Source organism: Gorilla gorilla, chromosome 20 (assembly GCF_029281585.2).
Source record: "Gorilla gorilla gorilla isolate KB3781 chromosome 20, NHGRI_mGorGor1-v2.1_pri, whole genome shotgun sequence".
Taxonomy (NCBI): domain Eukaryota; kingdom Metazoa; phylum Chordata; class Mammalia; order Primates; family Hominidae; genus Gorilla; species Gorilla gorilla.
This window is the reverse complement of record NC_073244.2, coordinates 48,580,376-48,606,225: the sequence shown is the minus strand read 5'-3', so window position 1 is coordinate 48,606,225 and position 25,850 is coordinate 48,580,376. Positions and strand designations below refer to the sequence as shown.

The 25,850-nt window shown below is 42.9% G+C and overlaps 1 protein-coding gene across 7 annotated transcripts in view; it reads right to left on the bottom strand.

Annotated features, from left to right (window-relative positions):
* Positions 1-25,850, bottom strand: part of ZNF875 (zinc finger protein 875) — a 47,592-nt gene that overhangs the window by 7,140 nt on the left and 14,602 nt on the right. For 4 of the 7 annotated variants that reach the window (XM_055369168.2, XM_055369170.2, XM_063701852.1 and 1 more), the window contains 2 exons: positions 10,492-10,618; positions 9,936-10,031 (listed from right to left, as the gene is read on the bottom strand). In XM_055369168.2, coding sequence (XP_055225143.1) covers positions 9,936-10,031; positions 10,492-10,618 — 223 coding nt within the window. The other 3 variants (XM_019016249.4, XM_019016254.4, XR_010132110.1) reach the window with 3 other exon arrangements.

Here is a 25,850-nt window from a genome sequence, read left to right as displayed (position 1 = left end):
CTCATGCTTGTAATCCTAGCACTTTGGGAGGCTGAGGCGGGTGGATCACAAGGTCAGGAGATTGAGACCACGGTGAAACCCCGTCTCTACTAAAAAAATACAAAAATATAGCCGGGCGTGGTGGTGGGCGCCTGTAGTTCCAGCTACTCAGAGAGGCTGAGGCAGGAGAATAGCATGAACCTGGGAGACGGAGCTTGCAGTGAGCCAAGATCGCGCCACTGCACTCCAGCCAGGGCGACAGAGCAAGACTCCATCTCAAAAAAAAAAAAGCATCGGATAAAATCCAACACCCCTTCATGATAAAAATCTTCAACAAACCAGGCATCAAAGGAACATACCTCAAAATAAGAAGAGTTATCTGTGACAAACCTACAGCCAACTTCATACTGAATGGGCGAAAGCTGAAACCATTCCCCCTAAGAAGTGGAACAAGACAAGGATGTCTGCTCTCACCACTCGTATTCAACTTAGTACTGGAAGTCCTAGAGAGAGCAATCATGCAAGACAGAGAAATAAAAGGCATCCAAATAGGAAAAGAGGGAGTCAAATTATCTCTGTTCGCCAAGAATCCTTTACCTAGAAAATCCTATACCTAGAAAATAATCCTATACCTAGCAAACTCTAAAGGTTCCTCCAAAAGACTCCTAAACCTGATTAAAAAAAAAAAATTCAGTAAAGTTCCAGGATACAAAATCAATGTACAAAAATCAATAGCATTCCTATACACCAGTAACATTCAAGCTTAGAGCCAAATAAAGAACAAGATCCCATTTACAATAGCCACACGAATGCAAACACACACAAAATGCCTAAGAATACATCAAACCAAAGAGGTGAAAGGTCTCTGTGAGGAGAACTACAATACACTGATGAAAGAAATCACAGATGACACAAAGGGAAAAACATTCTATGCTCATAGATTGTTAAGAATCAATATAGTTAAAATGATGATACTGCCCAAAGCAATCTACAGATTCAATGCAATTCCTATCAAATTACCAACATCATTTGTCATTCTAACATTCTAACAGAATTAGAAAAAACAATTCTAAAATTCATATGGGACCAACAAAGCCTGACTAGCCAAAGCAATCCTAACCAAAAAGAACAAAGCTGGAAATATCACATTACCTGACTTCAACTATACTACAAGGCTATATTAACTGAAACAGCATGGTGTAAGTACAAAAATAGACATATAGATCTATGGAACAGAACAGAGAACCCAGAAATAAAACCACACACCTACTACTAACTGATCTGTGAGAAAGTTGACAGAAATAAACAATGGGGAAAGGACATCCTATTCAATAAATGGTGCTGGGAAAACTGTCCAGCCACATGCAAGAGAATGAAACTGGACCCTTCCCTCTCATATACACAAATCAACTCAAGATGGATGAAAGACTTAAATGTAAGACCTCAAACTATAAAATTCCTAAAGGAAAACTAGGAAAAACTTCTCTGGACATTGGCCGAGGCAAAGAACTTATGACTAAGTCCTCAAAAGCGATTGCAACAAAAACAAAAATGGACAAATATGATTTAACTAAGCAAAAGAGCTTCTGCACTGCAAAAGAAACAATCAACAGAGTAAAAAGACAACCTACAGAATGGGAGAAAGCATTTGTGAACTATGCATCTTACAAAGGACTAATATCCAGAATCATAAGGAACTTAAGCAAATCAACAACAAAAACCCAAATAACCTCATTAAAAAGTGAGCAAAGGACATAAACAGGTACTTCTCAAAAGAAGTTATACAAACAGCCAGCAAACATAAAAAAATGCTCAAAATCACTAATCACCAGAGAAATACAAATTAAAACCACAAAGAGATCTTGGTACCAGTGAAGGATGGGAAAAGAAAACCCACAAGAAGATAGGCCATCTCACACCAGTCAGAATGGCTATTATTAAAAAGTTAAACAAACAAACAAACAAACAAAAAAACAGATGTTGGTGAGGATGCACAGAACAGGGAATGCTTATATATTGTTGGTGGTCATGTAAATTAGTTCAACCTGTATGGCAAACAGTATGGAAATTTCTCAAGGAACTAAAAATAGAACTACCATTCAATCCAACAATCCCAAGACTGGGAAAATAAATTGTTCTACCAAAAGACACCTGCACTCGTATGTTTATCACAGCACTATTCCCAACAGCAAAGTCATGGAATCATCGTATGTGCCCATCAATAGTGGACTGGATAAATAAAATGTGGTACACACACACCATGAAATACTATGCAGCCATAAAAAAGAATGAAATCATGTCCTCTGCAGCAACATGGATGCAGCTAGAGGCCATCATCCTAAGTGAATCAATGCAGAAACAGAAAATCAAATAACCTATGTTCTCAAAAGTAGGAGCTAAACAATGGGTACACATGGACATAAAGATGGAAATAACAGACACTGGGGACTCCAAAACAGGGGAAAAAGGATGGAGGTAAGGGCTGAAAAACTACCTATCAGGTACTATGTAAACTATTTGGGTGATAGGTTCAATAGAAGCCCCAAACCCCAGCATTACATAATATAACCATGTAACAAGCCTGCACATGTACACTCTGAATCTAAAATTAAATAAACAAATGAAATGTCAATGTCATAAAAGACAGAGAAAGATTGAAATAATAATTCCCTTTCCCTAATAATAATTATAGACATGACATGAAAATGAACTAACTAACCTTGGACTAGATTATGTTCTGGAAAGTAAAAAACCATATTATTCTATATGTTGACAAAATTATAATACGAATGGTAGATAACAGGCAAAATGACTGTATCAAAGTTAAGTTTACTGAGGTTGATAACCACACTGTGGTTATATGAGACAATATTGACATTCTTAGAAAATTCACAGAAACAAACACTTACAGGCTGGGTGTGGTGGCTCACGCCTGCAATCCCAGCACTTTGGGAGACCGAGGTGAGCAGATCACGAGGTCAGGTGTTCAAGACCAGCCTGACTAACATGGTGAAACCCCGTCTCTACTAAAAACACAAAAATTAGCCAGGCATGGTGGCGTGCACCTGTAATCCCAGCTACTTGGGAGGCTGAGGCAGGAGAATCGCTTGAACCCAGGAGGCGGAGGTTGCAGTGAGCTGAGATCGTGCCACTGCACTCCAGCCTGGGTGACAGAGCGAGACTCTGTCTCAAAAAACAAAAACAAAAACAAAGACAAAAACAAAACAAACACATATGAACATACATATACATATACACATACATACATATGTACTGAGAAAGGGGAAGGAAGGAGGAAGGGTATGCATGCAAAAGAGCACAAGAATAAATGATAAAGCAAACTAAGTAAAATAGTAGGTCATTTTATGATGCCATTTATATAATAACATATATGCCATATGTCTTAATCTGTTTTGTATTGCTATAACAGAATACCTGAGACTGGGTAATTTACAAAAAAAGTTTATTTGGCTCACAATTCTGGAGGTTGGATGGTAGCCCATTTGGTGATGGTCTCATGCTGCTTCAAATCACAGCAGAAAGACGAAGGGAAAGCAAGTGCATGCAAAGAGGCCAAACATCAGAGGAAGCCTTGTTTTATAACAAATTGATCTCACGAGAACCAACCCAGTCCAAAAGAACTAACCCAGTCTGCATAAGCCATTCGAGAGGGCAGAGATACCACAACCAAACACCTCTTAAATACCACCTTTCAATACCGTTAAACTGGCAATTAAATTTCACCATGAGTTGTGGTGGGGACAAACCACATCCAACTCACTGCACCATATATATTTATTCTACTATTTTTATTTTTGCAAATATTCTGTAATTTTGAAGCAATTTCCAAAAATCAATTCAAAAATAATATGAGGAAGCCCACTAATGAAAATGCCAGCAGACTGAAATGGTCACAAGAACCCTGCAGCAGAAAATAATAAGACTGGATAAAATATAACAAATAACTACTCAAAGGCACTGGAAAATATACATAACCAGCCAGAAGATGGGTAAGAGTTTATGCTCAAAAAATTGCAACAGAAAGGGGTAATAATTTTGTTTGTGGCTTTCTTGCCTGAGAGCACTCCTAATACCCACAGAAACAAGAGGAGGGGAGGGGAGGGGAGGGGAGGGGAGAGGAGGGGAGGGGGAAAGAAAAAAACGATAACTGAAATTTAAAAATTCACTAGACAGGTTTAATAGCAAACAGAAAAAGAAAAAAGATTAGTGAATTTGAAAATAAAAGAATAGAAATTACCTATATCCACCCACCCCTCAAAAAAGAGAGAAAAAAGATGGAAAAAAAATGAACAGAAGCTTATGAGACAATATGAATCTTCAAAAACACATTTCCAGCAGTCCAATATACAGGTAAATTGGGAGTCCTAGAATGAGAGGAAAGAGTAAAAGGGACAGGAAAAATATTGAAATAATAGCCAAGTATTTCTCACAGTGAATAGAAAATAAAACTTAGAGAGCCAAGAAGCTTCATAATGCTCAAGTAGTAGAAACACAAAGAAAACGACTCACAGAAACATCACGGTCAAACTGTTGAAGGCCAAAGATAATAAGAAAATCTTGAAGGCAGCCAGAGAAGATCAAAATACAAAAGAACAATATAATAATTACTCAACAAAAATTATAAAACTATGAAAGCCAGAAGACACTGCAATGCTAGAGAAAAATACGTTAACCAGCGATTCTATCTCCAGTTAATTTTCGCAAACTGGAGAGAAAATAATCTTTTCAGATTAAAATGGAAAATCCAATGCCAGGTAACTGTACTAAATGTTAAAGGAAGTCTTTCAGGATGAGGGAAAATGGTATCAGATGGCAACTTGTATCTACATTAAGGAGTGAAGAGCATAAGAAATGTGACAGATATAAAGCACACACACATATTTCTACATACATTTACCTTAATTTCTTTAAAAATACATATTACTATACGATGGCTTAAAAATTTTAACACTGTAGTATTGGGTTTAGGATGTTTACAGAAATAATGTATATGACAACAGCACTGAAGATGAGGGGAATGTAAACATACTCTTGTGAGATTCTTACATTACCTTAAACAAATAATAACTCTAATTAGTTTAAGTTAAAAATACATATTGTAAGCCCTGGAAAAGTCATAAACACACACAAGGCAGATACATAGCTAGATAGCTGAGAGAAATTAACATGAAGATCGAAAAAGGAGCCGGGCGCGGTGGCTCACACCTGTAATCTGAACACTTTGGGAGGCTGAGGCAGGCAGATCACTTGAGGTCAGGAGTTCGAGACCAGCCTGGCCAACATGGTGAAATCCCATCTCTACTGACAATACAAAAATTAGCTGGGTGTAGTAGCGTGTGCCTCTAGTCCCAGCTACTCGGGAAGCCAAGGCAGGAGAATCCCTTGAACCCAGGAGGCAGAGGATGACTGAGCCAAGATCTCACCACTGCACTCCAGTCTCAGTGACAGAGGGAGACTGTGTCTCAAAAAAAAAAAAAAAAAGAAAAAAGAATCTAAAAAGTATTTTATTAAAACATTGAAACAAAAGTAGGCTAAAGAAAGCAGAGCAAGTAAAAACACATTAGAGAAAACAAAAAAATATCTGGCAAAAGTAGAAATAACCTTACTCATCAACAATAACATTTGAGTGCTAATGCATTCAATACTCCAACAAAACGTAGAGATTGGCAAACTGGATAAAGAGGAAAAAAGTCAACTATATGCTGTCTATAAGAGACTCATTTTAAATACAAAGACGCAAATAAAAAGATTGAAATATAAAGAATGGACAAAGGTATGCCACGGAAAGAGTAAATACTAAAAAGCTGGAATGGGCCAGACATGGTGGCTCACGTCTGTAATCCCAGCACTTTGGGAGGCAGAGGCAGGTGGATCACCTGAGGCCAGGAGTTCGAGACCAGCCTGGCCAACATGGTGAAATCCTGTCTCTACTAAAAATAGGAAAAAAATTAGCCAGGCATGGTAGTGGGCACCTGTAATCCCAGCTACTCAGGAGGCTGAAGCAGGAGAATCACTTGAAGCCAGGAGGACTTTAAGAGGTGTTTGGTCGTGGCATCTCCGAGCCACGCCCGAGAACGTGCCATTGCACTCCAGTCTGGGCAACAAAAGCAAAACTCTGTCTCAAAAAAAAAAAAAAAAAAAAAAGGCTGGAGTAGCTATATTAATATCAGATAACAGACCTCAAGACAAGGGGTATTGCTAAAAAACAAAGGAGGAAACTCCATAATGATAAAAAGGTCAATAAGAAGACATAACAATTATTAATGTACATGTGCCTCATAGCAAAATTACTAACTGTATGAATCAAAACCTTAGAGATCACTACAGACACATAGACAAATCCACAATGATATGTTAACACACCTTTGCAGTAATGGATAGAAAAATAAGATAAAAAACTCAGTAAGGATATCAATCATCTGAAAAATATTACTAATATGACCTATCTGACATTTATAGGATAGTACCCTCAACAACTGCAGAATACACATTCCTTTTAAGAGCTCATAGGATGTTCACAAAAATAGATCATATGCTGTGCCATAAAATTAATCTCAACAGGCTTTGAAAGATTGAAAATATACAGAATACATTCTCTCAACAAAATACAATTAAATTGAAAACCAATCAAAATAAAACATTTAGAAAATACCTGAATATCTGGAAATTAAGCAGCTCACTTCTAAACAACCAACAGGTTAAAAAATAAGAAAATTAGAAAATATCATGAACTAAATGATAAAGAAAACACAACACACCAAAAGTTGTAGGATTCAGCTAAAGCAAGGCTTAGAAATAAATGTACAGATATATATGTGATTGTATTAGAAAAGAAGGTCTATACCAATGACCTAAGCTTCTACCTTAGGAAGTAAGAAGAGGAAATTAAACCCAAAGAAAGTAGAATGCAGAAAAAGATACAAATAAAAATCACTTAAATGGGATATAGATTAATACTACAGAAAATCAATGAAACCAAAAGTTGACTCTTTGCAAAAATCCATAAAATTAATGAACCTTTAGATAAAATACCCCCAAAATGTTTTAAATCACAATATGGGGAATGAAAGAGGAAGCACCACTAGAGAAATATACACACTTTTAAAGAAATTTGGGAATATTATGAACATTATGCCAACAAATTTAACTGCTGAGGTTAAGTGGACAAATTAATTAAAATACACAAATTTAAAAAGACTGACACATGAAGAAATGTAGCATAAGAATAATTATATATTTTAGTAGAAATAAAATTTGAGGCTGGGCACAAGTGGTTCACGCCTGTAATCCCAGCACTTTGGGAGGCCGAGGTGGTGGATCACCTGAGGTCAGGAGTTCGAGACTAGGTTGGCCAACATGGTGAAACCCCGTCTCTACTAAAAATACAAAATTAGCCAGGCATGGTGGCACATGCCTGTAGTCCCAGCTACTCAGGAGGCTGAGGCAGGAGAATTGCTTGAGTCCAGTAGGCCGAGGTTGCAGTGAGCTGAGATTGCGCCACTGCACTCCAGCCTGGGGGACAAGAACAAAATTCTGTCTCAAAAAAAAAAAAAAAAAAAGGCCGGACGCGGTGGCTCACGCCTGTAATCCCAGCACTTTGGGAGACTGAGGTGGGCGGATCATGAGGTCAGGAGATGGAGACCATCCTGGCTAACACTAAAAATACAAAAAAATTAGCCAGGCGTGGTGGCATGCATGTAGTCCCAGCTACTCGGGAGGCTGAGGCAGGAGAATTGCTTGAACCCGATAGGCGGAGGTTGCAGTGAGCCGAGATTGCGCCTTTGCACTCCAGCCTGGCAACAGAGCGAGACTCTGTATTAAAAAAAAAAAAAAAAAAAAAAAAGGCAAGTGGGGGCCGGGCGTGGTGGCTCACGTCTGTAAACCCAGCATTTTGGGAGACCAAGGCAGGTGGATCACTTCAGGTCAGGAGTTCAAGACCAGCCTGGCCAACATGGTGAAACCCTGTCTCTACTAAAAATACAAAAACCAGCCAGGCATGGTGGCACACGCCTGTAGTCCCGGCTATTCAGGAGGCTGAGACAGCAGAATCGCTTGAATCTGGGAGGCAGAGGTTGCTGTGAGCCGAGATCATGCCACTGCACTCCTGGCTGGGTGACAGAGCAAGACTCCATCTCAATAAAAAAATAAAAAAAGCAAGGAGGTAGGCCACAGATTGGAACATCTGATAAAGAGTTCACCTCAATGATTTATTTTTAAAAATTCAAATTCAAATCAACAAGAAGAAAAGCAAAAGAATTGAAAAGGCTTCACAGAAGAGCAAACACCAAGGCCAGTCAAGGAATGAACATATAAAAAGATGCTCAAACTCAAAACTAATCAAATTACAACTACTATGAGAGGCCATTTCATACCCAAAAGATGATCAAAACCTAAAGTCTGACCACACAAAGTATTAGGAAGGATGCAGGGCAACTAGAATCCTCAAACAATAAAATGCTATGTGAGTGTAAGCAATTGCTATAGGTTGAGTTCTGTTTCCCCAAAAAATGACATATTGGAGTCCAAACCCCTAATATCTCAAAAGATGAACTTATTTGGAAACAGGGTTGTTGCAGATGCAATTAGTTAAGATGAGGTCATTAGAGTGGGTCCTAATCCAGTATGAATAATGTCCTTACAAACAAGGAAAATTTGGACACAGAGACACGCACACAGGGAGAACGCTATATGAAGATGAAGGCAGAGACTGGGACTCTGCTCCTCCACACCACGGATTGCCAGCAAACCTCCAGAAGCTAGAGGAGAGGCATGGGACAGATTCTTCCTCACAACCCTCAAAAGGAACCAAACCTACCAACACCTTGATCTCTACTTCTAGCCTCCAGAACTGTGAGAAAATAAACTTCTGTTGTTTAAGCCACTCAGTTTGTGGTACTTTGTTGTGGCAGCCCTAGAACACTAATACAACAACTTTGGAGAATAGTTTGGCATTACCTTGTCAGACTGACCAGGTGCATATTCTTTTACTCAGCTGTCCTATTCCTAGGTACATATCCTAGATAAACGGGTGCTTATGTGCCCAAGGACATATCTGTGAGAAGGTTCACAGCAACATTCTTTAGTGGGTCAAAAGAATACACTGTTAAAACTGTAACTGTCCAACAAAAATGGAATGGATAAATGAATTGTATTATAATTATGCATAAAATACAATATTATATAGCCACAAAAATGAATGAAGCAGAGCTACATATACCAACATAGTACAAAATTAGTCTCAGGGAAGAAAACAAAATACATACATAATATGATGACATTGATATAAAGTTTTAAAATATGCCAAACAACAATATAGATGATTTAGCGATTCATACATATGAAGGAAATGATAAAGCCATGCATGAGAATTATAAATCCCTAACACTGAAAAACAATTCCATTGGAGGGATGGGTAGAGGATACCATCAGGGAAGGGGAAATGGGGGTTCCGACTGTTTAGGTAATTTTTTATTTCTTAAGCTGGGACATTGGCACATGAGTATGTATTTTATTATTAGTCATAGCTTAAGTATTGTGTAATAAATTATGGGAATAGGAGAGGTGGAGATAATCAATTAATCTTAGCATAAGAGTAGCTAGAAAGTATCTAGAAGTGTCGTAGACTTAACATTCACGGGGTAGATGCAATTTTTAAGATCAGGTGAGAAAGAAGACAGTGAATGAGGAAAGACTAAGCATTACGGAGAAGACAAATGAGGAAGGAAGGCTTCCTGGTGTAAGGAAGAGACAAGGGAACCAGGGAAGTCCCTCCCTCAACTGACGATTATGTTCCGGAAGGAAGACCATGTCAGGCAACGTTTCTCTTGGCTTAGGAGGCCTGAAGAAGAGCTTCTTCCCAGTATCTGAGAGATGCCTCCTCCTTCCCTATCTGCCAAGCTGTAGATTATCCCGTCTACCCCACACTCAACACTCACCTGGACAGAGGTCCAGTGGACATTTTCTCTCCTCTCTCCAGGGCTCTTCCCCTCGCTCCAGCTGAGCAATGAGTTTTGGTTTAGAAGATGGAATTTCTGTTCATAGGGAAGAAAATGAGGACATTGTTGGTTATGGGCTCAAGAGGGCATTCTAGAACTCAGAGCTGAAATGGGTGAGGAAACCCAGAGGATAAAAAAGACCTATGAATAGTTCTCTCTCTGAAGTAGAAGGGTTGACTAAGGAAAGGTGACTCCAGTCAGAAAGATGGCATATTATGAACACTTGGTGTATGAAAAATTTCCTGGGTTTGAAGCAAAATAAAGAGAGAGCACAAGCCTTGGGAAACAGGCCTGGAAATGTAGTGTTATCCATAACATGAATAAATCAATCTGTCTGCTTTCAATTCTACTAAATCCAGATTTACACAGACGAAAAAGGTAAATTGTTTTCAAGCTCAACTCTAAGGGAAAGGTGCTCTGCAGGTAGCCCTTCCTCATGATGAGTGGAAAATACTCTGTAGGGCAGATTTTAAGTGCCAAGGGAGGCCATTCTTACCCAGTGAGACCAGATGGTTATAAGTCTCCAGCATCACCTCCCTGTGCAGGGTCCTCTGAGCAGGGCTCAACAACCTCCACTCCTCCTGGGTGAAGTCCACAGCCACATCCCTGAATGCCACGAACGCCTTTAACACAAAACACACCTCTGCTCACCCAGGAGCCTGTCTTTCCCTCCCACACTTTAGAATGGGAGGTCAAGGCCAGGCCCGGTGGTTCATGCCTGTAATCCCAGCACTTTGGGAGGCCAAGGTGGGCGGATCACCTGAGGTCGAGAGTTTGAGATCAGCCTGACCAATATGGAGAAACCCCGTCTCTACTAAAAATACAAAATTAGTCAGGTGTGGTGGCGCATGCCTGTAATCCCAGTTACTTGCGGTAAGCCGAGATTGCGCCATTGCACTCCAGCCTGGGCGACAAGAGCAAAACTCTGTCTCAAAAAAAAAAAAAAAAAAAAAGAATGAGAGGTCATAAGGCTTCCCTGAGGGAAGTAGGAAAGATTTCTAGACCCTACTTTGGATTGTGACCTTGGCACCAAGGAGTGAAAGACCATTTTTCTCCTATCTCTGCCCAGCCAGCATCATTTATGCACCTGTTACTTACTGTCAATATCCCAGGCTAGCTGCTAGGGAGGATAAAAGCAAACAAAACCAAAGCCCTTACCTAGAGGGAGTTTTAAAACTAGGCAGGGAGAAGACACCACACAAGTACAACTAAATAGTAAAGAATTATCTTGCTGAGTTTGAAAATTTCCTGAGACTACTTGGTCTCAGTATTTGTTCTACTTGAAGCAGTGGTGCCTCTGGGGCTTGGGGGCAAATAACTCACCAATATATATAGTTCCTACAGCAGGGCTCACTCCTTCCTCTACCAAATGCTGCCACGTGCCTGCTCAGGCCTAAGGAGGGAAAGTGGGTGATGATGAAGAGTGTGGATTCAACCCATACTATCTGGATTTGGAACCCATCTCTGTCCACAACTAGTGTAACCTCAGGCACTGAATTAGCTGCTCAGCACGTCAGTTTCTCCTGCGAACTAAAAATAACAGTGCTTATCTCACAGCTTGTGGTGAGGATTAGGATTACTGTGAAGGGCTCAGACAAAATGCCGGGTGCAGTCCCTGGCCGTTCTATGTAAAATTCCATGCTCTCATGCGGGTTTCATTCCCCTCTCCTGCTTTATTGTGTTGCCTTAACTCTAAGATAATACATTATATTCATTTCTATTTTCTGACTTCCCACTAAGACATCAGTTCCATGTGCATGGCTGGATCACTGTGATTGCCCTGGTGTCTACAACAGAATCTGCAAACACTTAGCAGTCAAATATTTTTAAATAACCAAAAATGATTTATTATTATTAGACAAGCAACAAAGTTTCAAACGAACCTCTGCTACCTAGAAAGCTATACTTTGGAGGATGGGAATATATAACCGTCCTTGGCATGGAAGTTCGGTGAGATTTCCAAATGAGTCTGGAAATCTAGCACTGGGATTCTTCCCTGCCCAACACTTATTCTCTTTAAGTACAATCTGCAGTCCATAGAGGGGTTTAATTTGACCCATATACTGCTTTAAAACTTGTGTTTATATCAATTAAATGTTGGAAGATTTCATATGAAAATCTCAATCTATGGGTTATGTTAAAAATCCATAAATCTGACCACCCTGGGCTTTGCACTGCTGTAGGACCACAGTTGGCTGACGGTGACTCATGCTGGGGGTCTATCAGCTGCAACACACTATTGGAGACTGCCTCACCAGCGTCATTCATTTAGGTACATGCCTTGTCTCTTTGATTTTGCATCCCCTTCTCAGAATGCCTCCATCACTCCTTGAGGGTATGACATTGTGTCTCTAAAACTACTTCCACACTGTACCCTTCCCAGGGAATCCTCCCTACATTTCCTGTCCCCTACCAGCTCCACTATTCTATACTGGCTGGACTATGAAATGGCCTTAAGACTCTATCTACACTCAGTTATATCGATAGCTGTCCCCAAACCCAGCCAGTCCCAATGTACTTAATCACAAGAGAAGAGCACAGATGAGTGAGGGCTTTGGTTCTCATGCCTCATCTCTCTCTGGCTATATTTTAGAGCTACCTCGGTGGTGTTTTAAATTATGGATTCTTGAGTCCCACCACAAATCCATAAAACCAGGGGATGGGGCTTTTGTACTTTCAAAGGCTCCTAAAAGTAGTGTGATGGTTGTGAATCACTGGGTCAGAGTAATCTCAAGAGGGAGAGGTCACTGTAGGATTGAGGATCAGGAAAAGTTCATGAGAAGGAGGTACTCACTGAGAATCTAGGTGGTGGGTATGTGAGTGTTCAATGTACAAGGCTTCCTGGTTTTTTCCATATGTCTGAAACTGTTCATCATTAAACACTGGAGAGAAAAAGGCTATTCAGGTATCTGCCTAGTCCCTGTTGTGATTTGCTTTTACAACCCCTTCTCAGAACATACACACATACACCCCTTGAAAATCTCCCATGAAGGAGCTACATCACAGAGCAATTAGTGATACTTTAACACATTTAACACAACCGTTATTCCTCCAGCCCCGGAACAACTCATGGTTTGTCTGTGAACCATGCATGTAGGGAGCATTGTAAACACTGTGTGGTTGACCCTCATGATTCACTCCAAATCTCTCCCACTGAGTAGAAACACAGCTAGAAGCTTGGGGGAGTTAATTCATCTGCTTGCCAGCTGAAAAATAAATATATGAAAAATGAATGGTAACCAACAGGCCACAAGAAGCCTTACCGTAGGATTCTAGCAAAAGACTTCGTCATTTGTAAGATGGAGTCACAGGAAGTCAGCACTTTTCCTGATGCTTAGAAACATGGGCACAGATTACCCAAAAGAGGCAGCAGGGCTTAGTGCACCGCCTCAGTGTGTGTTCCCTGAACCTGCAGCACCAGCATCCCCTGGGAACTTGTTAGAAATAAGAATTCTCAGTCCCCATCCTAGGGCTACCGAATCAGAAATTGCGGGGGGAGCCCAGCAATGTTTGAACAAGGCTTCCAAGTAATTCTGATGCACACTAAAGTTTAACAACTACTCAGTGGCTAAAAGCACAAACTCTGGAGACAAACTGTGTTCAAATTACAGTCCCCTCTCTCCTCCTTCCCCTATGACTTTGTGTTGATATCTTAATATCTGTGTCTCAATTTCCTATAAAATCGATATTATAATAGTACTTACCTTATAGGGCCATTGTGAGAATTAAACAAACTTGCTATTGGCAGACATCCTATGGCTTTGAGGGGAACCAGCCTGGATGAGGCTGACACTGTAGAGAACAGGGTAGACTGCAGAGATGAAAGCACCCCAGTCCTTGGGAAGCTTATGGAGCTGAAGGACCAACCCCAAAGTGCACCCTCTCTGTGAACTTCTTTTTATATAGGCTAAGTTACTTATTGTTTAGAACAGCCTAAATTAGGTTTACTGTTGCTTGCGGCCAAAAGCATTGTATCTAACCAGTGGATGGGTACAGTGATGGCCCCAGTGAATCATGCCTCCCTGTTTCTACCCTTCATGCAGTCTCCTCCTAAATTAACCCTGGGCTTGGCCATGGGACCTGCTTTATCCAGTGGGACACCAGCAAACATGATGCAAGCAGATGTTTGAGAGGCATCTGAGTTCAGGGCTGGCCTTCTCTCTGTGCAAGAAACCTTGAGACCACCATGTGAATAACCTGAGCTTCCCTGCTGAAGAGGCCACATGGAGAAGAACCAGGAATTGAAGCATCCCAGCCAACCAAGCTGTCAACCACCAGACAGGTTGAGACCATCCAGCTGTAGCTGAGCAGCCAGCTAACTACAGCCACATGAGGATGCCAAGAGGATCAGCTCAGCCATGCCGGGCCTACTTGCTGACCCACAGGATTTTGAAAAAAGGATTTCATTTTAAGCTAAGTTTGTTTGGTTTTTGTTTTGTTTTGTTTTATTTTATTTATTTTTTATTTTTTGGAGATAGTCTCACTCTGTCATCTAGGCTGGAGTGCAATGACGTGGTCTCGGCTCACTGCAACCTCTGCCTCCTGGGTTCAAGCGATTCTCCTGCTCCCGCCTCAGCTCCCAAGTAGCTGGGACTACAGGTGTGTACCACCACACCCAGATAATTTTTGTATTTTTAGTAGAGACGGGGTTTCACTATGTTGGCCAGGCTGGTCTCGAACTCCTGACCTCATGATCCGCCCGCCTCGGCCTCCCAAAGTGCTGGGATTACAGGTGAGAGCCACTGCACCAGGCCTAAGCCGCTATGTTCTTTAGGTCACTAAGTTGGTACACAGAAGTGAAGTGCTGCCATAACAAAATACCTAAAACATGTGGCATTAGCTTTGGGAGCAGGACATGGGCAGAGGCTTGGAAAGCATCCAGGAAAACTATTAGCACAGGTTGGAAAAGCAGTAAACAAACTGCTAGTGGGGACTGGGAAAGGAGTGATGAAACTGATATGGCAGCTTGAACAAGGCAACTCGTATTATATATTAGCAAAGCTATTGCCTGCATGAACTTGGAAAACAGAAAATATACCTGATGAATTTTTGGATCTAGCTAAAGAGATCTCCAAAAAGCCTGTTAAAAGTTTCAGTTGGGCCAGGCGCAGTGGCTCACGTTTGTAATCCAAACACTTTGGGAGGCCGAGGCGGGCGGATCACCCGAGGCTGGGAGTTTGAGACCAGCCTGACCAACATGGAGAAACCCCGTCTCTACTAAAAATACAAAATTACCCAGGTGTGGTGGCGCATGCCTGTAATCCCAGCTACTCGGGAGGCTGAGGCAGGAGAATTGCTTGAACCTGGGAGGCGGAGGTTGCAGTGAGCCGATATCGCTCCATTGCACTCCAGCCTGGGCAACAAGAGCGAAACTTCATCTCAAAAAAAAAAAAAAATTCAGTTGGATGTTTCTAGCGACATATAATAATGTCCAGAAACAGAAGAGCTGAAGAAGCAATTATACAGCTTGCAAGCGTAATTCAGAGGAAATATAGACAAGTCAGGACTTGCTAGCTTGGAAATAAAATTATTTTACATCTTCAGTCTCTCCAGCCAGCACATGTCTCAAAATAAAAAAATAAACTCAGAGTAAAGTTCGAATCAAAAGTTTGGCTAAAAGACCCAAACTTTAGGACCTCTGAAGTGTTAAGGGGATGCCTAGTGGAGTCTCCAAGCTGGACAAAAAGGCTTCTGAGATTCTTATGGGCATTGTCCCATAGCACCGACACCTTGCCAAAGATGTGAGGCCTGTCTGACTGTGATTTCAGCTTTTGTTTAATAGAGCAGTCCCAAATCTGGTACATGGGAAACCCATAGAGCTTTCAAGGAAGTCCAAAGGATCTGAAACAGTTCAAAACGGAGAGGCCTCCTCTATGCCTAATTCCTGTCCTTTCTGAATGGGAGCATCTACTGCAGTGTCTCTCTCTCACCACTGTATGTTAGGTAGGGAATGTTCGGGGTGGAGGGAAACAAATGACTTGCCTTTTTAGTATACAGGTATCTGACTCAAAAAGGATCCAGTGAAGAAGCTTTAGCTACATCCAGACTGTTACACATAAGATACTGGACTTTTGAATCAAGATGAAACTTTTGGGGATCTTGGGAGGGGGGTGAGTTAATCTTGCACATGGTAAGGGTATGAATCATTGGGACCAATAAATCATGTCTCCCTGTATCTACTCCCTTATGTTATCCCGTTCTATGATGACTCTGGACTTGGCCATGTGACTTCCTTTGGCCAAAAGGACATCAGTGAACATGACAAAAGCCAAAACGTTAAAAGTACTTGTTAACTGGGGCTGTCCTCTCTTCCTGCATAGAGAAACCCAAGACCATATGACCAAACCCAAGCCCACATGGAAGAGAACCAAGAAGAAACTAGGCACCCCAACCAACTAGCTTCCTAACTGTCACACATGGATAGTCCTCCAGCCCTGGTCAAAATGCCAGCCAACTGCAGCAAAATGACAAGACCAGGTGAAATCTGCAAAACCTACCTGCGGCCAGCCCAAAATATGAACCTACCAAATTATGTGCTAATAAGTGATTTTGTTTTAAGCCATTGATGTTTAGGATTGTTCATTATACAGCAAAGGCTGATACACTGATAGAGGGATCACATGATATGAAAAATACGTGGTGACTAATGTGACCGTTGGCTTGCTGGGATGCCCATGATGTCAGAAACTCCTAAGCTAGTCTTGGAGAGCAGCAGATTCAGTCCTCCCATTTCTCACTCACTCCTGGGCATGAATTCATTAAATGGGAAAGGGAACAGATTGACCTGACCTACTTTTATTTTTCTCCTTTTTCAGCTGAGTGGATAAAAAGTAAATGTATCTAAGTTAAAAGTACACAAGGCCAGACACGGTGGCTCACGCCTGTAATCCCAGCACTTTGGGAGGCCGAGGTGGGTGGATCATGAGGTCAGGAGATCGAGACCATCCTGGCTGACACGGTGAAACCCCGTCTCTACTAAAAATACAAAAAATTAGCTGGGCGTGGTGGTCGGCACCTGTAGTCCCAGCTACTCGGGAGGCTGAGGCAGGAGAATGGCGTGAACCCGGGAGGCAGAGCTTGCAGTGAGCTGAGATCGCGACACTGCACTCCAGCCTGGGCAACAGGGCCAGACTCCATCTCAAAAAAAAAAAAAAAAAAAAAAAGTACACATAAGATGATTCCCCTGTGGTAACAATAAACACACTTTCAGACTGAATAATCAGAACATGACATCAGACAACAGGATACAATATTTTAAATGAAGACTGTCCTAAATATCTAAGACACTGAAATGAGGCACTAAAGGTTTCTGAAAAGTGATGTTACTGCAATGTTGGGGAAAATGAGGATTACAGAAACATGTAGTGGGTGGCAAAGGACCATGTCAACATTTGGAAACAAATCAGGACACTATGTGAGCTTTCATGTGAGAAGAAAGAGACCTAAGTTGGCAGGTGTACCCCGGTAATCAAAATCTGCACAGTGTAATAATTAAAATAAAAGCAAATAAAAGTTGTACAGTAGGGCTGGGCATGGTGGCTCACACCTGTAATCCCAGAACTTTGGGAGGCCGAGGTGGGTAGATCACCTGAGGTCAGGAGTTCAAGACCAATCTGACCAACATGGTGAAACCCCATCTCTACTAAAAATACAAAATGAACCGGGCATGGTGGCACATGCCTGTAATTCCAGCTACTTGGGAGGCTGAGGCAGGAGAATCACTTGAACCTGGGAGGCGGAGGTTGCAGTGAGCCGAGATCATGCCATTGCACTCCAGCCTGGGCAACAAGAATGTAACTCCATCTCAAAAAAAATAATAATAATAAATGAATAAAATAAAATAAAAATTGCACAGTATAAAGCAACACATGGTGAAGAAGGGAGTCTCAGAAAAGAAAGAAGTAATTGGAAGTTCAAATTCTTTAGAACTGGCAGGGTTCAGGGCCAGCTGCGGTGCTCATGCCTGTAATTCCAGCACTTTGGGAGGCCAAGGCAGGTGGGTCACTTGAGGTCAGGAGTTTGAGACCAGCCTGGCCAATATGGTGAAACCCTGTCTCTACTAAAAATACAAAAATTAGCCTGGTGTGATGGTGGGCACCTGTAATCCCAGCTACTCAAGAGGCTGAGGCAAGAGAATTGCTCGAACCTGGGAGGCAGAGGTTGCAGTGAGGCGAGATCGATCGCACCACTGCATCCCAGCCTGATGCAGTGGGACAGAGTGACAGAGCGAGACTCTGTCTCAAAAAAAAAAACAAAAAAAAAAAAACTGGCAGGGTTCAAATCTCCAACTGCTGTGGGTGCCCAATGCTTCAAAACAGTCATGTCTATTCACCTTGTCATATTTTGTATGAGAATAAAAACCTATATAAGAATTTCATGTACAAAGCTGATCACAGAAGTATTATTTGCAACAGTTAAACATTGGAAACAGGAGTCCAAAAACTGGGAAACAATGGATGAGTTCATCCATTCAATGGATTACTATGGAAATTATTTTCAGTGGGATAAGTGTTGGCTGTTTCTACACCTTTAAAAATAGAGCTGGGTAGATACACTGCCAGTAACTTTACTCCATTATGATTTTACCATTAGGGCCTGTCAAAATATGTTTGCAGGGGTGTGTGTGCATATAAAATTAAATTAAATCCCAATGAGAAAGGAATCCTAAAATAAAATGGAAGACTCCTGAGTGTGTAGACTGTGTTTTACCCATCATTAACTGTAATCTACTGAGTGTTCTGCACATAGCAGACACTCAAGTTTGTTGTATGGCACCAAAGAAAACGAAAAATGCTAAGAAAAAAAATAACATAATGTGCCTGCCAGTTCATCTCATTGTTACAAATTTAACACAAATTTTAATTTATCCTCTCAGGCAAAGGTCCTTGGCAGTAATACCTAATGTCCTAAGATAGTCTTGCTTTGATTATTTTGTATAATTCAGATGTCATGCATATCAAGAGTATCTGGAAATTCTAACCAACGCCCCTGAAACATGTGATTAATCACATGCCCAAAATGACAAACCAAAGCAAACAACAGAAAGTCCTTTGTTACTTAGTTCCTTCAAATCATTTACTTAAGGTTGTGATTCCTTCATGCACCAAACATTTCATGTGTGCTAGGCATGAGAGACACAGAGGTTTCATCTTAAACAACTATTTAAATGCTCATGCCCTTTAATTTTTCCTGAGTAAATACTATGCTAAAAAGCTACATTGAAGAACAAGTTGTTTATATACAGGATGCAGTTCCGGGTGGACCTACTGAGAATGAAGGAGGTGGCACAGGAAAAGTCAGCTACCACAAACTTCTGACTTTTCCTAGCCAATCAGAAAGAATGCTTCCCTGGTAACACTGGGAGTGGTGAAGAAAGTACACACAAAAAGGCTGGGTGCAGTGGCTCACACCTGTAATCCCAGCACTTTGGGAGGCAGAGGTGGGTGGATCACCTGAGGCCAGGAGTTTGAAACCAGCCTGGCCAACATGGCGAAACCCCATCTCTACTAAAAACATAAAAATTAGCCGGGCGTGGTGGCATGCACCTGTAATCCCAGCTACTCGGGAGGCTGAGGCAGGAGAATCCCTTGAACCCAGGAGGCGGAGACTGCAGTAAGCCAAGATCGTGCCACTGCACTCCAGCCTGGGTGACAGAGCATGACTCCGCCTCAAAGAAAAGAGAAAGTACGCACAAAAAATATTCAATGTTACCTTGGGAAATGTCCTGAATTGGATTTCTTATGTATTCCTGGTATTAACACTCTCAAATGAATTAACTATTTTAGAAATGAGAAACAGAATTCTCAGTGTTGCTCTGATAACATCCAGGAATGCATAATCCCCACCACTGGAGTCCAGAATTAAGAAATCTCTTTTCCTGTCTAAATTCCACTCAGATATCTTGATAAGGATAGTCAAGGCAAATCTGAAATAACCAAGTTAACCCATATCAAAAATGACTGTTAAACAGCCTGGCAACTGTGTTGGTGCTTAATGAATGTTAATTGCATTCGATTAAGTCAGGGGCATCATCGTCACCAATCTCAGGGCTTAGAAAGCTTCCCCTCAGCTAGGCGCTGTGGCTCACGCCTGTAATCCCAGCACTTTAGGAGGCCAAGGCAGGCAGACCACCAGGTCAGGAGTTCAAGACCAGCCTGGCGAACATGGTGAAATCCCGTCTCTACTAAAGATACAAAAGATTAGCTGGGCCTGGTGGCACCACCTGTAATCCCAGCTACTCGGGAGGCTGGGACAGGAGAATCGTTTGAACCTGGGAGGCAGAGGGTGCAGTGAGCTGAGATCACACCAGCCCGGATGACAGACCGAGGATCCGTTTCAAAAAAAAAAGAACGCTTCCCCTTAAGTCCTTATACACAGTCAATCACTATTTTCCCACATACCATAGACTTCCTTATGTCAAATCCCTTCTTAACATCCTTCAAAACTCAGCTTACTCAAAGACAAAGTCTACCCTGCTCAGCCTGGCACTCAGCATTTTCTGATTTGTCCCCACCCCGACTGAGAGGTGGAAAAGGCAAACCCTTCAGGGGTCAGGTAGGTAATAAAAATGAGAGGGGGGTGAAATGTTAGGTAGTCAATGGTTTCAACCTCAGTATAAAGGACACTGCAGAAAGTGCAGCTGATAGACTCTGAAGGTCACGTCCAAATGACAAAGACGTTGTTCAGCTCAAATTGTCTGACACCAAAGAACAGTGCAGATTTAGGGCAGATTTATTTTCAGAGAAGCAGGGAATCTGGAATTTTGGAAATGTCCCAATTGCCAGAAGCTGAAAGTGCTCTCAAATGTAAAATTCAGGTCAGACTATAACAAAATTCTCCTTGTTCTATGTGTGAATAGATAGTCTGTATCTTCACATATGTATATTTATTTATTTATTTATTTTGAGATGGAGTCTCACTCTGTTGCCCGGGCTGGAGTGCAGTGGTGCGATCTCAGCTCACTGCAACCTCCGCTTCCCAGGTTCAAGCGATTCTTCTGCCTCAGCCTCCCGAGTAGCTGGGACTACAGGTGCTTGCCACCATGCCCAGCTAATTTCTTGTATTTTTAGTAGAGACAGGGTTTCACCGTGTCAGCCAGGATGGTCTCCATCTCCTGACCTCGTGATTCGCCCGCCTCAGGCCTCCCACAGTGCTGGGATTACAGGCCTCAGCCACCACACCTGGCCAAGGTTGATTTTTAAATATGCATAGGTAGCCGGGTGTGGTGTAATCTCACTTGTAATCCCAGCACTTTGGGAGGCCGAGGTGGGTGGATCATGAGGTCAGGAGATCGAGACCATCCTGGCTGACACGGTGAAACCCCGTCTCTACTAAAAATACAAAAAATTAGCCGGGCATGGTGGCAAGTGCCTGTAGTCCGAGCTACTCGGGAGGCTGAGGCAGAAGAATGGTGTGAACCTGGAAGGCAGAGCTTGCAGCGAGCCGAGATGGCACCACTGCACTCCAGCCTGGATGACAGAGTGAGACTCCGTCTCAAAAAAAAAAAAAAAATTCAATCTTAAGCAAGTCCACTGGCCACCACAATCCTTCCACACTGAGAGTCCAGCCTCTGAAACTATCTATGCTTCCTTGCCGCCTCCCACTGGAATGCCTTCCCCCCAATCTCCAACTTACCAAACCAGTCAGGGGCAACTGAGGCAGCCCTACTTCTAGGAGGCCTCCCTAACCATTTGAAATCAGAGGCATCTGTGCTGTCCCTGCCCTTCATCCACATCACCGAACAATTACGCATGTATGTCTCTTTACTTTTATTTAAACTGCTCCACATGTGTTGTTCACAATTAACTACTTCATGAGTGACTGAGGTAAGGATGGAGCAGAAAGGAATGCTGAGGGAAGACTCCTGTTAGAATGAGGCACTCTTCCAGGACTAGGAATGAACTCAAAGGTAAAATTCAGGTCAGACTACGTTGGGAGCCGAAAAGACCAAAGGGATTGTGACCAACTCAGCATTCCACTGGAGGTTATATGATTAAACGGTAAACTGTTTATCATGAATGCAGGATGTGAGCAAACGCACACTGCCACCAAAAGGTGTGCTGAGAGCCATCACTGCCTAGCGCCGGGCTCCTTGAAATGATCTACCAGGAAATCTAGCGCCTATTGTTGGAAGGATGCAGTCTCGCAATTGCGAACCAAATGGCCAACTGACAATTACCTGACAATCACTACCCCCTTTGTTGTTATCTGTTTTACCAATAAATACGGGAGGGTTGTGTAAAGCTCAGGGCCCTTGTCCACTAGAGACAAGGTGCCCCCGACCCCTTCTTCCAAATATACTTTTTTGTTTCTTGTCTTTTATTCCTTTTGTTCAGTCCACCAGGTCCGTGCAGGTTACAAGTGGCGCCCTGAACAGCGACAGAATCGGACGCTCTACAAGACTATATCAAAATCCTCCTTGTTCTATGGACTAGGAATGACTAGGGCTAGGAATGACTTTGCCCAATACCAACAAGGCAGCCTCCAGGACAAGAAAAGGTAATGGGACCCATTCTGTTGACAGCCAAGATAGAATTACAGTTAATTCTCACCTCTTTTTTGGCTCTCAGGAGCCCTGTGGCCATTTTCCTGGTCTCCTGAGTGCTCTTCCTGGAGAAGGGCAAAGTCTCAGAAGACAGATCTGGGGATGTAAAGAGAAATAAGAGTGGCCTAGGTGGAAACACCCTCCCCACGAAGTGAAGCGCAGTCCGCTCCAGAGCCCCACAGTTGGGGTCTGGGATGTCACAGAAATCACCAGGGCAGCTAATTCCCATCCAGTGGGGGGCCAGGATGACCCAGCACCCTCAAGCTCAGCCGCAAGCTCGGAACAGGGAGTGAAGCCCTTGTCCCCAAGCAACGGAGTGAGGGTTTGTCTCTAACCCTGTGGGCACGAATGAAAGGAAAATGGCCTGGAGGTGCCCACAGGAGAGCGCCCTAGTTCTGAGATAGCTCTGCGGCTCCCAACCGGCGTCCCCGTGAGTAACACAGGGACACGCAGAGGGGCATGCTGACTGCCTATAGGGCACTCACGGAACGCGGGTGCACGCTGCGGATCCTGAAGCCGAAGGTCAGGTAACAAGATGCAGAGGTGTGGGAAAGACCTTAAGAGGGAGGCCTTCCCGGGTCCCAACCAGCTTAACGCGCCTGGGCCACCGACCGGAAGTGTTTCTGACGTCAACACTACACACTGAAGCATAGGGATGGGAGCGGAAGTGACCGCAGAGGCCTCTGGGGATTGTAGTTTCGGAGATACAGAGGCGGAGAAGTCGGCTTTGCCCACCACACAGGGTGACTGACATCTGCACAGCGCACACAACCAAGTTTACGAACCCACTCTTAAGATGCCCAAGTGACGTTGACAAGTTTCTCTGTAAACCAATGAGATCTGCTGACCGCGAAGACATCGCGGGACTGCCGAAGGATTCTGCAAAATGTGGTCCCGGTGCTCTGCGGGTGGCCAGTGTGCGCTGACCTTCAAGGTGCGGGTGAGCTGAGCTCACTACGCAAGTCTCCGCCCTGATGCGCCCTTCCCTGAGCCAGGTCGGGACAGACGCGGCTCAGGGAGAGACGATGCTCTGCGGGAACTACCAGTTTGGAGGCGACACCGGCCCTTTGTCCCCTAGAGTAGGAGGGTGTACCAGGACAGGGAACCCCAAGGCTATTTTCGCGGAGAGCAGGATTGGTTTGGGGCAAACTCCCGGAATGCAGATGGGGGAGACTGGTCGCGTGTCCCTAGGATTTTAGGGGATGCAGACTGAACTTGGGGTGAACAGCAAAAGATCCCCTGGTGGTGGTGGGGATCCGAAGCTTGATCAGGAAATTCCCGAGGTTTTTATTGGAGGCTGGGGTACAGGTGCGGCTTGGAGGAAACTTCCGGAGGGTGGGGTGGAGGTGGGGCGGTGTTGGAAAGGAGGCATAAGTCTGAGCGTTTTGTTCAACAGGGGTGTTTTCTTTTTGCATTGATTTTATTTTTAAAGATATTACATTAAAATATTGTTTATCTTGATTACTGAGTTTTTTTGGTGACCCTTTAAATTCTGTATCCACAGTCCCCAGCATTTACAGAAGTGAGGGCCTGGCTTCTAGGGCATCAAGCAGCCAGAAAGTCCCTTAGGAGCTTTCTCTGAATTGTTGAATTGTGAGTGAGTGATCTTTTCCTTTCCTGACTTCCTTAATATCCACAATTTCTTCGTAACCATCCCTCCAAAGCCACACCCACAAGGCACCTCCAAGACCTATCATGAAGCAGATATTCAAAGATTATTTGTAAATCTTCACACCCTACCCCCTCCAGAATGTCTTCCAACATCCCTTTGCCTGGAGAAGTAAAAAACAAGGTTTGCATGTTGGGTATCAGCCTCTCCCATTGAGTGGGTGTTTAGGAAGGAGGATCAGCCGAGAGCCCTATTCCAGCCCAGGTAAATGACCCAGCCAAAGATTTAATATCTATAAATGTAGAATGCTTGTCACAGAACTCAGTGGGAACCACAGTCAGGCATGGGGCTGGGCTTTAAGAAGCACAAATGAAAAGGAGGGACTAGAAAACTTAAGAAAGATATGGTAGCGGTGGGGGTACAGTGAGGATGTGGGATCCTGAGATAATCCAAATCCCTATGTTTAGATGTAGGTGTACAAAGGGAGTAAAGAGAGACCCAGGCTGATGGGGTATTTGTAATAAATCAAACATAATGTAACAGCAGGTCAAGTGATAAGGGGACTCTCAAGTGATAAGGGTCAAGTGATAAACAGTGAAAGGAGCAGAATGAAACTCTACAGAAATTAACAAACATCAACAAGACACCTAGGAAAGCATTTACAGCTGCATTCATTTAAATCAAAGGTGATAGTTACTGAGTGCTGTGTGCCAAGTACAATGATACACTCTCACCTGAGTTACCCTCGTAAATCTGAACCACCTGTCATATCTGTGCTTTAAGGAGTCCTATTTTCCACACTCTAAACTGGCTTGAGATGTGAAAATCCATCTAAATTATAAACGCAGTGGGGAAGAAAAAATCTAGTCATGCCCATCAAGGGAACATGTCTAGTTAAAATTAACATAGATAAAAATCAGCAAAAAACAAAAAAGCAAATTGAAAAAATATTCTTTGAAATTAAAAGCCATACAAACCACTGTGTCACTGATGAGTTAAAGAAGAAACTGGCCTGCAAACCAGAAAATACACTGGAAGAAGCAATAGTTAAAATACTTCAGATCTAAACCTGTAGAATGAGGCTACCTCAGTTCCAAATATATCAGCTTAAAAGGAGTGGCAAAAAGAGCAAGAAGTTGGCCAGGCATGGTGGCTCACGCCTGTAATCCCAGCACTTTGGGAGGCCAAGGTGGGCGGATCACCTGAGGTCGGGAGTTCGAGACCAGCCTGGCCAACATTGCGAAACCCCATCTCTATTAAAAATACAAAAATTAGCTGGGCGTGGTGTCCACTGCCTGTAATCCCAGCTACTTGGGAGGGTGAGGCAGGAGAATCGCTTGAACCCAGGAGGCAGAAGTTGCAGTGAGCCAAGATTGTGCCATTGCACTCCAGCCTTGGCAACAAGAGCGAGACTCTCAAAAAAAAAAAAAAAAAAAAAAAGCAAGGAGTTATTAGCTCTATACACTTTTTTTTTTTTGAGACAGAGTCTCACTCTGTCACCCAGGCTGGAGTGCAGTGGTGCCATCTCGGCTCACTGCAAGCTCCGCCTCCCAGGTTCACGCCATTCTCCTGTCTCAGCCTCCCGAGTAGCTGGGACTACAGGCGCCTGCCACCTCGCCTGGCTAATTTTTTTGTATTTTTAGTAGAGATCGGGTTTCACCATGTTAGCCAGGATGGTCTCGATCTCCTGACCTCGTGATCC